Source organism: Lagenorhynchus albirostris, chromosome 21, assembly GCF_949774975.1.
Source record: "Lagenorhynchus albirostris chromosome 21, mLagAlb1.1, whole genome shotgun sequence".
Taxonomy (NCBI): Eukaryota; Metazoa; Chordata; class Mammalia; order Artiodactyla; family Delphinidae; genus Lagenorhynchus; species Lagenorhynchus albirostris.
The window spans coordinates 7,793,078-7,805,086 of record NC_083115.1 but is presented as its reverse complement, the minus strand read 5'-3'; the positions used below and the strand labels follow the sequence as shown (position 1 = coordinate 7,805,086).

At 40.5% G+C, this 12,009-nt stretch overlaps 1 protein-coding gene across 2 annotated transcripts in view; it reads left to right on the top strand.

The window, feature by feature from the left end:
- UNC5D (unc-5 netrin receptor D) overlaps positions 1–12,009 on the top strand; it is a 603,667-nt gene that overhangs the window by 328,053 nt on the left and 263,605 nt on the right. For both annotated transcript variants that reach the window (XM_060136404.1, XM_060136403.1), the window contains exon 2: positions 9,862–10,080. In XM_060136404.1, coding sequence (XP_059992387.1) covers positions 9,862–10,080 — 219 coding nt within the window. The remainder of the gene's footprint in view (positions 1–9,861; positions 10,081–12,009) is intronic.

The window sequence follows — 12,009 nt, the reverse complement described above, 5'->3', positions numbered from 1 at the left end:
CATTACCATAACCTGTAACCATTCGGTAAGTGGCAGCTCTTATTTTTCTCTCTGCTCACATAGTTTCCATGTTTTTTTAGCTTCCCCAAAACTACTTAACACTGAGTGCATTGGGATTTAATAGTGAAGCTTGGTGCTCTGTCTTTAAGAAGGTAGATCTGGGGCTTCCCTGGTGGCGCAGTGGTTGAGAGTCCGCCTGCCGATGCAGGGGACACAGGTTCGTGCCCCGGTTCAGGAGGATCCCACATGCCGCGGAGCGGCTGGGCCCATGAGCCATGGCCGCTGAGCCTGCGCGTCCGGAGCCTATGCTCCGCAACGGGAGAGGCCACAACAGTGAGAGGCCCACGTACCACAAAAAAAAAAAAAAAAAAAAAAAAAGGTAGACCTGGGTGTATCAGTGAGGAGTATTTTCTGCAAAAACAGAAAACCTGATTTTAAAATAACAAATTATCTGGAGATATATGCCTCCTGGTGTGTGTTCAGCCTCTTTGTTGTCAGAGCTGGTATCTCTGTGTCCTTCTTCAACTTTTCCTTGTGATCTTCCCCAGTTAAGACAGAAACAAAAAAATACGTCGATACCCACCACATTTATTCCTTTTATCAGGAAAATAAAAGCTATCTCAGAAAGCTCTGTTTATCACACATTTGCCGTTGAGGGGTGTCACGTGGCCATTCCCACCTGCGAAAAGTAAACTCAGTCCGTGACTTTTCATGCCTCTACCAGGTGGGAGAGGGCAGTTGGCAGGTCAGTCATCAGCATTTCTCACACCAGGTTTAAAACTATAATCTGAATTACAGAGCAGTGGCCAATGTATTGCGATTACAAGTAAATTTACCTCGAAGCCCAAAATACCCATGCAGTCTTCCATAAAACCATTTATTAAAGTAAGTCATCACCACTACCCCACACCCCAATCCCCTCCAAAGGATGGGATTTGTCAGCAACTTTTAAAAAAAATTTTTATTGAAGTATAGTTGATTTATAATGCTATGTTAATTTCTGCTGTACAGAAAAGTGATTGCTACACATATATTTTTCATATTCTTTTCGATTATGGTTGTCATCAAATTAAAAAAAATTTTTTTTTATACACTAGGTTCTTATTAGTTATCCATTTTATACATGTTAGTGTATACATGTCAATCCCAATCCCCCAATTGATCCCACCATCCCCGACCCCAGCCACTTTCCCCCCTTGGTATCCATACGTTTGTTCTCTACATCTGGGTCTCTATTTCTGCCCTGCAAACCGGTTCATCTGTACCATTTTTCTAGGTTCCACATATATGCATTAATATACGGTATTTGTTTTTCTTGTTTTGACTTACTTCACTCTGTATGACAGTCTCTAGATAGATCACGTCTCTACAAATGACCCAATTTCGTTCCTTTTTATGGCTGAGCAATATTCCATTGTATATATGTACCACATCTTCTTTATCCATTCATCTGTCAGTGGGCATTTAGGTTGCTTCCATGATGTGGCTATTGTAAAGGGTGCTGCAGTGAACATTGGGGTGCATGTGTCCTTTTGAATTATGGTTTTCTCTGGGTATATGCCCAGTAGTGGGATTGCTGGGTCATATGGTAGTTCTCTTTTTAGTTTTATAAGGAACCTCCATACCATTCTCCATAGTGGCTGTATCAATTTACATTCCCACCAACAGTGCAAGAGGGTTCCCCTTTCTCCACACCCTCTCCAGCATTTGCTGTTTGCAGATATTCTGATGATGCCCATTCTAACTGGTGTGAGGTGATACCTCATTGTAGTTTCTTTTTCAATTTTTTTTTTCAAATTTTTTTTTTTTGCTGTACGCGGGCCTCTCACTGTTGTGGCCTCTCCCGTTGCAGAGCACAGGCTCCGGACGTGCAGGCTCAGCGGCCATGGCTCACGGGCCCAACCGCTCCACGGCATGTGGGATCCTCCTGGACCGGGGCACAAACCCGTGTCCCCTGCATCGGCAGGCGGACTCTCAACCACTGCACCACCAGGGAAGCCCCTTCATTGTAGTTTTGATTTGCATTTCTCTAATAATTAGTGATGTTGAGCAGCTTTTCATGTGCTTCTTGGCCATCTGTATGTCTTCTTTGGAGAAATGTCTATTTAGGTCTTCTGCCCATATTTGGATGGGGTTGTTTGTTTATTTAATATTGAGCTGCATGAGCTGTTTATATTTTTTGGAGATTAATCCTTTGTCCGTTGATTCGTTTGCAAATATTTTCTCCCATTCTGAGGGTTGTCTTTTCATCTTGTTTGTAGTTTCCTTTGCAAAAGCTTTTAAGTTTCATTAGGTCCCATTTGTTTATTTTAGTTTTTATTTCCATTACTCTAGGAGGTGGATCAAAAAAGATCTTGCTGTGATTTATGTCAGAGTGTTCTTCCTATGTTTTCCTCTAAGAGTTTTATAGTGTCTGGTCTTACATGTAGGTCTCAAATCCATTTGGAGTTGATTTTTGTGTATGGTGTTAGGGAGTGTTCTAATTTCATTCTTTTCCATGTAGCTGTCCAGTTTTCCCAGTACCACTTATTGAAGAGACTGTCTTTTCTCCGTTGTATATCCTTGCCTCCTTTGTCATAGATTAGTTGACCATATGTGTGTGGGTTTATCTCTGGGCTTTCTATCCTGTTCCATTGATCTACATTTCTGTTTTTGTGCCAGTACCATATTGCTTGATTACTGTAGCTTTGTAGTATAGTCTGAAGTCAGGGAGCCTGATTCCTCCAGCTCCGTTTTTCTTTCTCAAGATTGCTTTGGCTATTCGCTTTGGCGTTTAGCTTTGGCGTTTAGCAAAACGCTATTGGCAAATAGCGTTTGCAAAATGCTTTGGCGTTTAGCAAACAGCTATTCGCTGTTTGCTTTGGCTAAACGCTTTGGCGTTTCCGTACAAATTGTGAAATTTTTTGTTCTAGTTCTGTGAAAACTGCCATTGGTAGTTTGATAGGGATTGCACTGAATCTGTAGATTTCTTTGGGTAGTATAGCCATTTTCACAATGTTGTTGCTTCCAGTCCAAGAACATGGTATATCTCTTCATCTATTTGTATCATTTTTAATTTCTTTCATCAGTGTCTTACAGTTTTCTGCATACAGGTCTTTTGTCTCCCTAGGTAGGTTTATTCCTAGGTATTTTATTCTTTTTGGTGCAATGGTAAATGGGAGTGTTTCCTTAATTTCTCTTTCAGAGTTTTCATCATTAGCGTGTAGGAATGCAAGAGATTTCTGTGCATTAATTTTGTATCCTGCAACTTTACCAAATTCATTGATTAGCTCTAGTAGTTTTCTGGTGGCATCTTTAGGATTCTCTATGTATAGTCATGTTGTCTGCAAACAGTGACAGTTTTACTTCTTCTTTTCTGATTTGGATTCCTTTTATTTCTTTTTTTCTCTGATTGCCATGGCTAGGACTTACAAAGCTATGTTGAATAATAGTGGTGAGAGTGGACATCCTTGTCTTGTTCCAGATCTTAGAGGAAATGCTTTCAGTTTTTCACCATTGAGAATGATGTTTGCTGTTGGTTTGTCATATATGGCCTTTATTATGTTGAGGTAGGTTCCCTCTATGCCCACTTTCTGGAGAGTTTTTAATCATAAACGGGTGTTGAATTTTGTCAAAAGCTTTTTCTGAATCTATTTTAGATGATCATATGGTTTTTATTCTTCAATTTGTTAATATGGTGTATCACTGATTGATTTGCATATATCGAAGAATCCTTGCATCCCTGGGATAAATCCCACTTGATCATGGTGTATATTCCTTTTGATGTGTTGTTGCATTCTGTTTGCTAGTATTTTGTTGAGGATTTTTGCGTGTATATTCATCAGTGATGTTGGTCTGTAATTTTCTTTTTTTGTAGTATGTTTGTCTGCTTTTGGTATCAGGGTGATGGTGGCCTCATAGAATGAGTTTGGGAGTGATCCTTTTTCTGCAGTTTTTTGGAAGAGTTTTAGAAGGATGTGTGTTAGCTCTTCTAGAAAATTTTGATAGACTTTACCTGTGAAGCCATGTTGTCCGGATTTTTGGTTGTTGGAAGATTTTTAATCACAGTTTCAATTTCATTACTTGTGATTTGTCTGTTCATATTTTCTATTTTTTCCTGGTTCAGTCTTGGAAGGTTATACCTTTCTAAGAATTTGTCCATTTCTTCCAGGTTGTCCATTTTATTGGCAGAGAGTTGCTTGTAGTGGTCTCTTAGGATGCTTTGCAGTTCTGTGGTGTCTGTTGTAACTTCTCCTTTTCATTTCTAATTCTATTGATTTGAGTCCTCGCCCTCTTTTTCTTGATGAGTCTGGCTAATGGTCTATCAATTCTGTTTATCTTCTCAAAGAACCAGCTTTTAGCTTATTGCTCTTTGCTATTATTTTCTTTGTTTCTATTTCATTTATTTCTGCTCTGATCTTTATGATTTCTTTCCTCCTGCTCACTTTGGGTTTTGTTTGTTCTTCTTTCTCTAGTTCCTTTAAGTGTAAGGTTAGATTGTTTGAGATTTTTCTTGTTTCTTGAGGTAGGCTTGTATTGCTATAAACCTCCCTCTTAGAACTGCTTTTGCTGCATCCCATAGGTTTTGGATCATCGTGTTTTCATTGTCATTTGTCTCTAGGTATTTTTGATTTCCCTTTTGATTTCTTCAGTGGTCTCTTGGTTATTTACTGACGTAATGTTTAGCCTCCATTTTTTGGTGTTTTTTATATTTTTCTCCCTGTAATTGATTTCTAATCTCATAGTGTTGTGGCCAGAAAAGATGCTTGATATGATTTCAGTTTTCTGAACTACATTTGTTGTAGAGCTGGTTTGGTGGTGCTGAATTTTCTTAGCTTTTGCTTGTCTGTAAAGCTTTTGATTTCTCCATCAAATCTGAATGAGATCCTTGCTGGGTAGAGTAATCTTGTTTGTACGTTCTTCACTTTCATCATTTTAAATATGCCATGCCACTCCCTTCTGGCTCATAGAGTTTCTGCTGAGAAATCAGCTGTTAACCTTATGGGAGTTGTCTCGTATATTATTTGGCATTTTTCCCTTGTTGCTTTCAATAATTTTTCTTTGTCTTTAGTTCTTGCCAATTTGACTACTGTGTGTCTTGGCGTGTTTGTCCTTGGGTTTATCCTGTATGGGACTCTCTGTGTTTCCTGGACTTGGGTGGCTATTTCCTTTCCCATGTTGGGGAAGTTTTCGACTCTAATCTCTTCAGATATTTTCTCGGGTCCTTTCTCTTCTCCTTCTGGGACCCCTGTAATGTGAATATTGTTGCATTTAATGTTGTCCCAGAGGTTTCTTATGCTGTCTTCATTTCTTTTCATTCTTTTTTCTTTATTCTGTTCTGCAGCAGTGACTTCCACCATTCTGTCTTCCACGTAACTTATCCGTTCTTCTGCCTCAGTTATTCTGCTATTGATTCCTTCTAGTGTATTTTTCATTTCAGTTATTGTATTGTTCATCTCTCTTCGTTTGTTCTTTAATTCTTCTTGGTCTTTGTTATACATTTCTTGCATCTTCTCGATCTTTGCCTCCATTCTTTTTCCGAGGTCCTAGATCATCTTCACTATCATTTTTCTAAATTCTTTTTCTGGCAGGTTGCCTATCTCCGCTTCATTTAGTTGTTTTTATGGGGTTTTATCTTGTTCCTTCATCTGATCCGTAGCCCTCTGCCTTTTCATCTTGTCTTTCTGTGAGTGTGGTTTTTGTTCCACAGGCTGCAGGATTGTAGTTCTTCTTGCTTCTGCTGTCTGCTCTCTGGTGGATGACGCTGTCTAAGAGGCTTGTGCATGTTTCCTAATGGGAGGGACTAGTGGTGGGTAAAGCTGGCTGTTGCTCTGGTGGGCCAAGCTCAGTAAAACTTTAATGTGCTTGTCTGCTGATGGGTGAGGCTGGGTTTCCTCCCTGTTGGTTGTTTGGCCCGAGGCGACCCAGCACTGGAGCCTACCCAGGCTCTTTGGTGGGGCTAATGGCGGACTCTGGGAGGGCTCACGCCAAGGAGTACGTCCCAGAACTTCTGCTGCCAGTGTCTTTGTCCTCACGGTGAGACACAGCCATGCCCCCCCTCTGCAGGAGACCCTCCAACACTAGCAGGTGGGTCTGGTTCAGTGTCTTCTGGGGTCACTGCTGCTTCCCCTGGGTCCCTATGTGCATACTACTTTGTGTGTGCCCTCCAAGAGTGGAGTCTCTGTTTCCCACAGTCCTGTCAAAGTCCTGCAATCAAATCCCGCTAGCCTTCAAAGTTTGATTCTCTAGGAATTCCTCCTCCCGTTGCCAGACCCCCATGTTGGGAAGCCTGACGTGGGGCTCAGAACCTTCCCTCCAGTGGGTGGACTTCTGTGGTATAAGTGTTCTCCAGATTGTGAGTCACCCACCCAGCAGTTATGGGATTTGATTTTTTTGTGATTGCGCCCCTCCTACCGTCTCATTGTGGCTTCTCCTTTGTCTTTGGATGTGGGGTATCTTTTTTGGTGAGTTCCAGTGTCTTCCTGTTGATGATTGTTCAGCAGTTAGTTGTGATTCCAGTGCTCTCGCCAGAGGCAGTGAGAGCACGTCCTTCTCCTCCTCGATCTCGAACCAGTGAATCTGGTTGTCAGCAACTTCTACGCCCCAGCCTGGAACTTCTGTTGGCAACTCCGCAGCCTGATGGGTTAAGAAGGGGCTACTTTCCTGGGGTAGCAGCCTTTTTGTTGCAAGGGAGGCATGTGAAGGGCAGGGCACTGCTATACCAGCAATTCAGGTCTGAGCCTGGTGAGGATCCTGGGGAGGGGAAGCGGGGAGAGGGATCTGTATAAGGCAAACAGCACTCCTAACACTTCACTATACATACAAAGCAAACAACAACAAAAGGAAAATATGTAACTTTTCTATTTTCACTTACCGTATTTCATTTCTTAGGATGCAAACAAATGGTAATACATATAGAAATGTATACCCACAGTGTCTCACCTTTCCACTCTTACCCTCATAAATTGATTTTTTTTTGTTATTTTTTGCTTTCCTGGACCCTGACCTGTTTCCTATACATACATGATATTAACGTGGCCTCAGTAATAGTTAAGATAGAATGTTACATTCTGCCTTTTCTTCTTCCTTTGAACATTGATTGATTCTTTTGTAAATTGCTTTTCATTTTTTTAAAATTGAAGTATAGTTAATTTACAATGGTGTGTTAGTTTCAAATGTGTAGCAAAGTGATTCAATTATACATATATATAGTTTTTTGTTTTGCTATGTACCTAGATTCCTTTCCATTATAGGCTATTACAAGTTATTGAGTATAGTTCTCTGTGCTATACTGTAGGTCCTTGTTGCTTACCTATTTTATATACAGTAGTGTATGTATGTTAATCCCAAACTCCTGATTTAATCTCCCCTCACCCCATATTCCCTTCGGTCACCATAACTTTGTTTCCTGTGTCAGTGAGTCTTTCTTTTTTGTTAGATTGACTGATTCTTAATGGAGGGCCTCGAGGTCGCCGGGACACTTACAGCCAATTTTCCCGTTCCACTCTCCTGCTCTCTGTTTTAGATGAAGACTGAACTTGTTATTTTATCTAATGGGGTTTTACTAAAATAGCAGGAAGGTAACCTAATTGCTTTCAGATCTCTCTGTTTTGTGACTCAGATGGTTAAAACTCGATTTATCTTATCATCCAATATCTTTGTATGTCATTTTACTTAAACTGGTTAAATGTGGTCTCACTATTTACTTACAAATTGGTTTTTTGTGACCCACACCCCATGTCAGTAGTTACTTCTGACATTTAGGCATTGTTACTAATTAAGCAAAAACACCTCATACAGCATTTAGCACTTACACCCCTGTTCACTCAGGCTACCACCATGGGGGTCTGCATATATTCTTTATCAGGTGACCCTTTTCTGCAACAGTGAATTACTTTGGACAGAACTCAAGCCCCTGATGGGAGTGTGAGCTGTTTGATGCCCACATAAAGTCTTCTAATACCTTTGTCATTTCCTCCAATGCATGGATTTACAGAAGCCTGAGGGGACTTGGTATTTATTGAAGATGGAGATTGCTGTGAGCAGTCAGTAACAGAATGAATTAATATATGATACATTTTACGAAGTCCATTGTAAATATAATTTAAAACATTAAAAAGCACCTCTCAGATTCTATCCTGAAACCCTTCTTATTCCATGTGATATGTACACATTTTATTTTCTGAGGGAGTTTATCTAACTTTTATAACTTAAACTGTTTGCTCTCTTATTATTTGGAATATTTGTGTTATGATGCTTTTTTGGTCCTTCTGTTCATTAGCTTTTCTATTAACATGAGTTAACTTTTCTATTACAAATGCACCTGATAGCTTATAAATATCAAACTCTTTAATATGTGAGGCGTTTCCCCCCCCTTAAGTTGATACATTTAACGAAAAAAAAAGTTTGGAGAATCAAACTATTGTGTTTAATTCATTTCAGTGGCATGACATAGTGCTGATGTATTCCCGTTGGCGAGCAGTCTTTTTCATAACTCAGTGTCTTTTATTTTCTTCCTTACGCAAACGTATAATTATAGGCAGTCATTCCTCCTGTGTCCTAGTCCCCCCTCTTTTACATTTACTAATTCTCTCTACAGGTTCTTACAACAGGACATTCCCCCTAATATTGTGAATTATGTTTATCCTTGACAGTGCTTACTCATTTAGGTTATTGACTTGAGTGGGAATAATAAGAGGCTCTGTTTGTTCAGAATTGCATTGATGGTGCCCAGAAAGCCGGGTTAGGACACAGGGTGCACCTGGTCTCCAGGCTCTCTCCTGTTGAACTAGATTGTTGTTCCAGTGGTTTCATTCGGTCCCTTTCTGCAGCTTAGCCCTAAAGACTGATTTGCTTTGAATGGGAGTAACCCTCTCTGGGGCATAGCTGATCTGGTCATTGAAATCTTTGCTTGCTTTGTTCTTTCTGTGGAATGGCCACGGGAAGGCACAAGATAGGGTTTCTCTTGGTTATGCTCCACATTGCTCAGCAGTTACATCTTTCTTCCCTTGACTTTGTGCTAGTTTCCTGGGACTTAAGTCCTTGCTAAATGGAGTGAAGAGACAGTGAAGCCAAGTCTTGGCTTATGCTTTTTCCTTTTCATATTGTTTCTCTCCACTCATCAGTTCCCTGTACTTGGGGAGACTCACATCTGTTTCTTCCCTTTGAACAGATGTAACCCTAGATATTAAACTAAAAACTTATAGCTTGTAGTGATTTGTTTTAGTTCTTAACCTTAAAAGTGAGGTAGCTTTTGGGGTCAGGAGTGCTGGGCGTAAAGAATGATGGTCAAAGACAAGCAGAGGAAATGTGTATTCCTTTTAGAAGGTTTAGTAAATTTGGGGAAGAAACGCTATCCAAAGTAGAATACCAGACAATCTCCAAAGTTTCATAGGTAAAGAAAGTGGACAGTTTGAAATCTTTTGGACATGTCTTATGATCGACCATCCTCCACCAACGTCACCATTATTTACACTCATTTATGGGAAAACCAAATCTATTCCCTCCATTATTTCAAAGTTTTGAGGCAGCTTGGGCCCCTCATTGAACACTTCGCCAGACTGAATCTTAAGATTTAGCCTGTCACCCCGCAGATGTTTATCTCAGGTCTTTCAGCAAAGGCAGATTCAAAACTGTAGTTTGAGAGGGTCTCCTATTCATTGTTTTCACTCGTCCGGTAATACTGAGTGTGTGTCTGTCTAAAGGTACCATATCATGCTAATTCAGTCTCTAGAAGATAATTCATCTGCACAGGCCTTACAAGCATGCTGTGTTAGGATACAGAGTTTTCCAGCACAGATCATTAAAGCAGGTTGTTCTTTTTGGCCTGATGTATGTGCTTCCAGTGTAGACTGTGTTCTGATATCTTCTTCAATTTCACAGGAACTGACAATGGCGAAGTCCTCCCTGAATCCATCCCATCAGCTCCTGGGACGCTGCCTCATTTCATAGAGGAGCCAGGCGATGCTTATATCATCAAGAGCAACCCCATTGCACTGAGGTGCAAAGCAAGGCCAGCCATGCAGATATTCTTCAAATGCAATGGCGAGTGGGTCCATCAAAATGAGCATGTCTCTGAGGAGAGTCTGGACGAGAGTTCAGGTAAGAACGGGAAGCAATCAGAACCACCTACGGTAGCTTCTCAGATTCTCACATCGTTATATGACTGCTTAAGCCACCCCCATTACCTCATTTGAATGAGGTCATAGTAACATCATCTTTGGAATATCATGTACAGTCATATCTTTACATGACTCCACAGCTCCCTTGCCTAGTGTACTCCAGTATGGTAGAGTTTTTTATTTTCCTGCTCTATATAACTTTAAGACCTAATTTTGTATGGAAGTTAATATTCTCATTGGAAATAAAACCAGGCATTCACTGTTTTCATTTTTCTGAATTCTAAATACTTTTTCAAGACATAAATCCTTCACCAAACACCTTTTTTTTTTTTTTTTTTTTTGTGGTATGTGGGCCTCTCCCATTGCGGAGCGGGCCTCTCACTGTCGTGGCCTCTCCCATTGTGGAGCACAGGCTCCAGATGCGCAGGCTCAGCGGCCATGGCTCATGGGCCCAGCCACTCCGCAGCATGTGGGATCCTCCCGGACCGGGGCACGAACCCGTGTCCCCTGCATCGGCAGGCGGACTCTCAACCACTGTGCCACCAGGGAAGCCCCACCAAACACCTTTTTAAGCAGCATAAATTCAGTTTCTCTAATCTTTCCTCCTGGATATTATTTTTGTGTGCTTCATTCTCCACAGTTGGTGGTTTCTGTGTCGTCTTTAAGTTCTTTTGATTACTGTGTAGTCATAGAGCCCAAATTAGAAGACCAAATTCGGATAGGATCTCCAGTATAAAAGAATTTCAGGACTGTCGTTATTGGCTTGGCTACTTTGGCTGATGAGGAGTTATGATGAGAATAGTGATCACACTAGCTAATGTTTGTTGAGCACTTACTATATACCAGGCCTTATCTAAGCATTTGATAGACATTATCTTACTGTCTTTTCAATAGCTCTCTGGGGTAAATAATGCTGTCACTGCGTTCTTATAGATAAGGAAACTGAGGCTCAAAGAAATTAAGTAAACTATGGGCTTGTGCTGGATCTGAAAGTAAGATCATTTGACTCGACTTTAAAAATTTATAACTTTTATATTTTAACATGTAACAGAAAGAGTATATGCTTTTGAACTTTGTCTCCTCAGACTAACTGAAAATTTAGCCTCATCCTAAGTCCAGTCTGGTGTCACCCTAGGTTATTGATGTTATTAGTTCTGAACTTATTCACTAGATGTCAGATTCTGAATAAATCAAAAAGCCTGAGTATAATTAAGAAGTTTCAAGGTGGCTTAATTTATTAACTGTATACCAGTGCTGTTTAATACACTAGGCTAGGCCTTTCAGAGTATTCCAAGAAGGGTAAGAGGCAAACACTGATCTCTAGACCTTCATAGCAACTAATAGGTATAAGACCAATACGCCTGTAAGTGCAGTACAAATGAAGTTATGATAAATGTCTGAAGAGAGGTAGATGGCACTAGGGAGGATTTTTTAAAAAAACATGTCTAACTAGGGCTCTCAGGAAAGGTGTGGAAGCTATGGTATTTGAAAGGGACATTGATGAATATGTAATTCAGTTAGGCATAATTGATGCTAAACCCTATGGGGGAGTGAGGAGTCTCAATGGGCAACATTAGCAATTGAAAGGTCAACATTAGCAAATGAAAGAAAGCTGGGTGTATGTTCCACACAGCTTGGTTTGCTTGAAATATGAAATAGATGTAGGAGACAGCAGCTGATAGCTGGAAAACAGCTCAATCAGTGGCATAAAAGACCTCAAATACCAGAGCAAGGAGTCTTTTAATTAATTTTATGGATATTTTGCTAATGGTGGGGGTTGATTATATCGACACATGGGAATGAAGTGGCTTTGAAGCTATGCTTCAGAAGATGAATCTAGCAGAGGCCTTTGGAATGGTAAGGAGAAGTAGGAATGGGGAAGTTAGGAGGCTGGGATAATTCAGTTGAG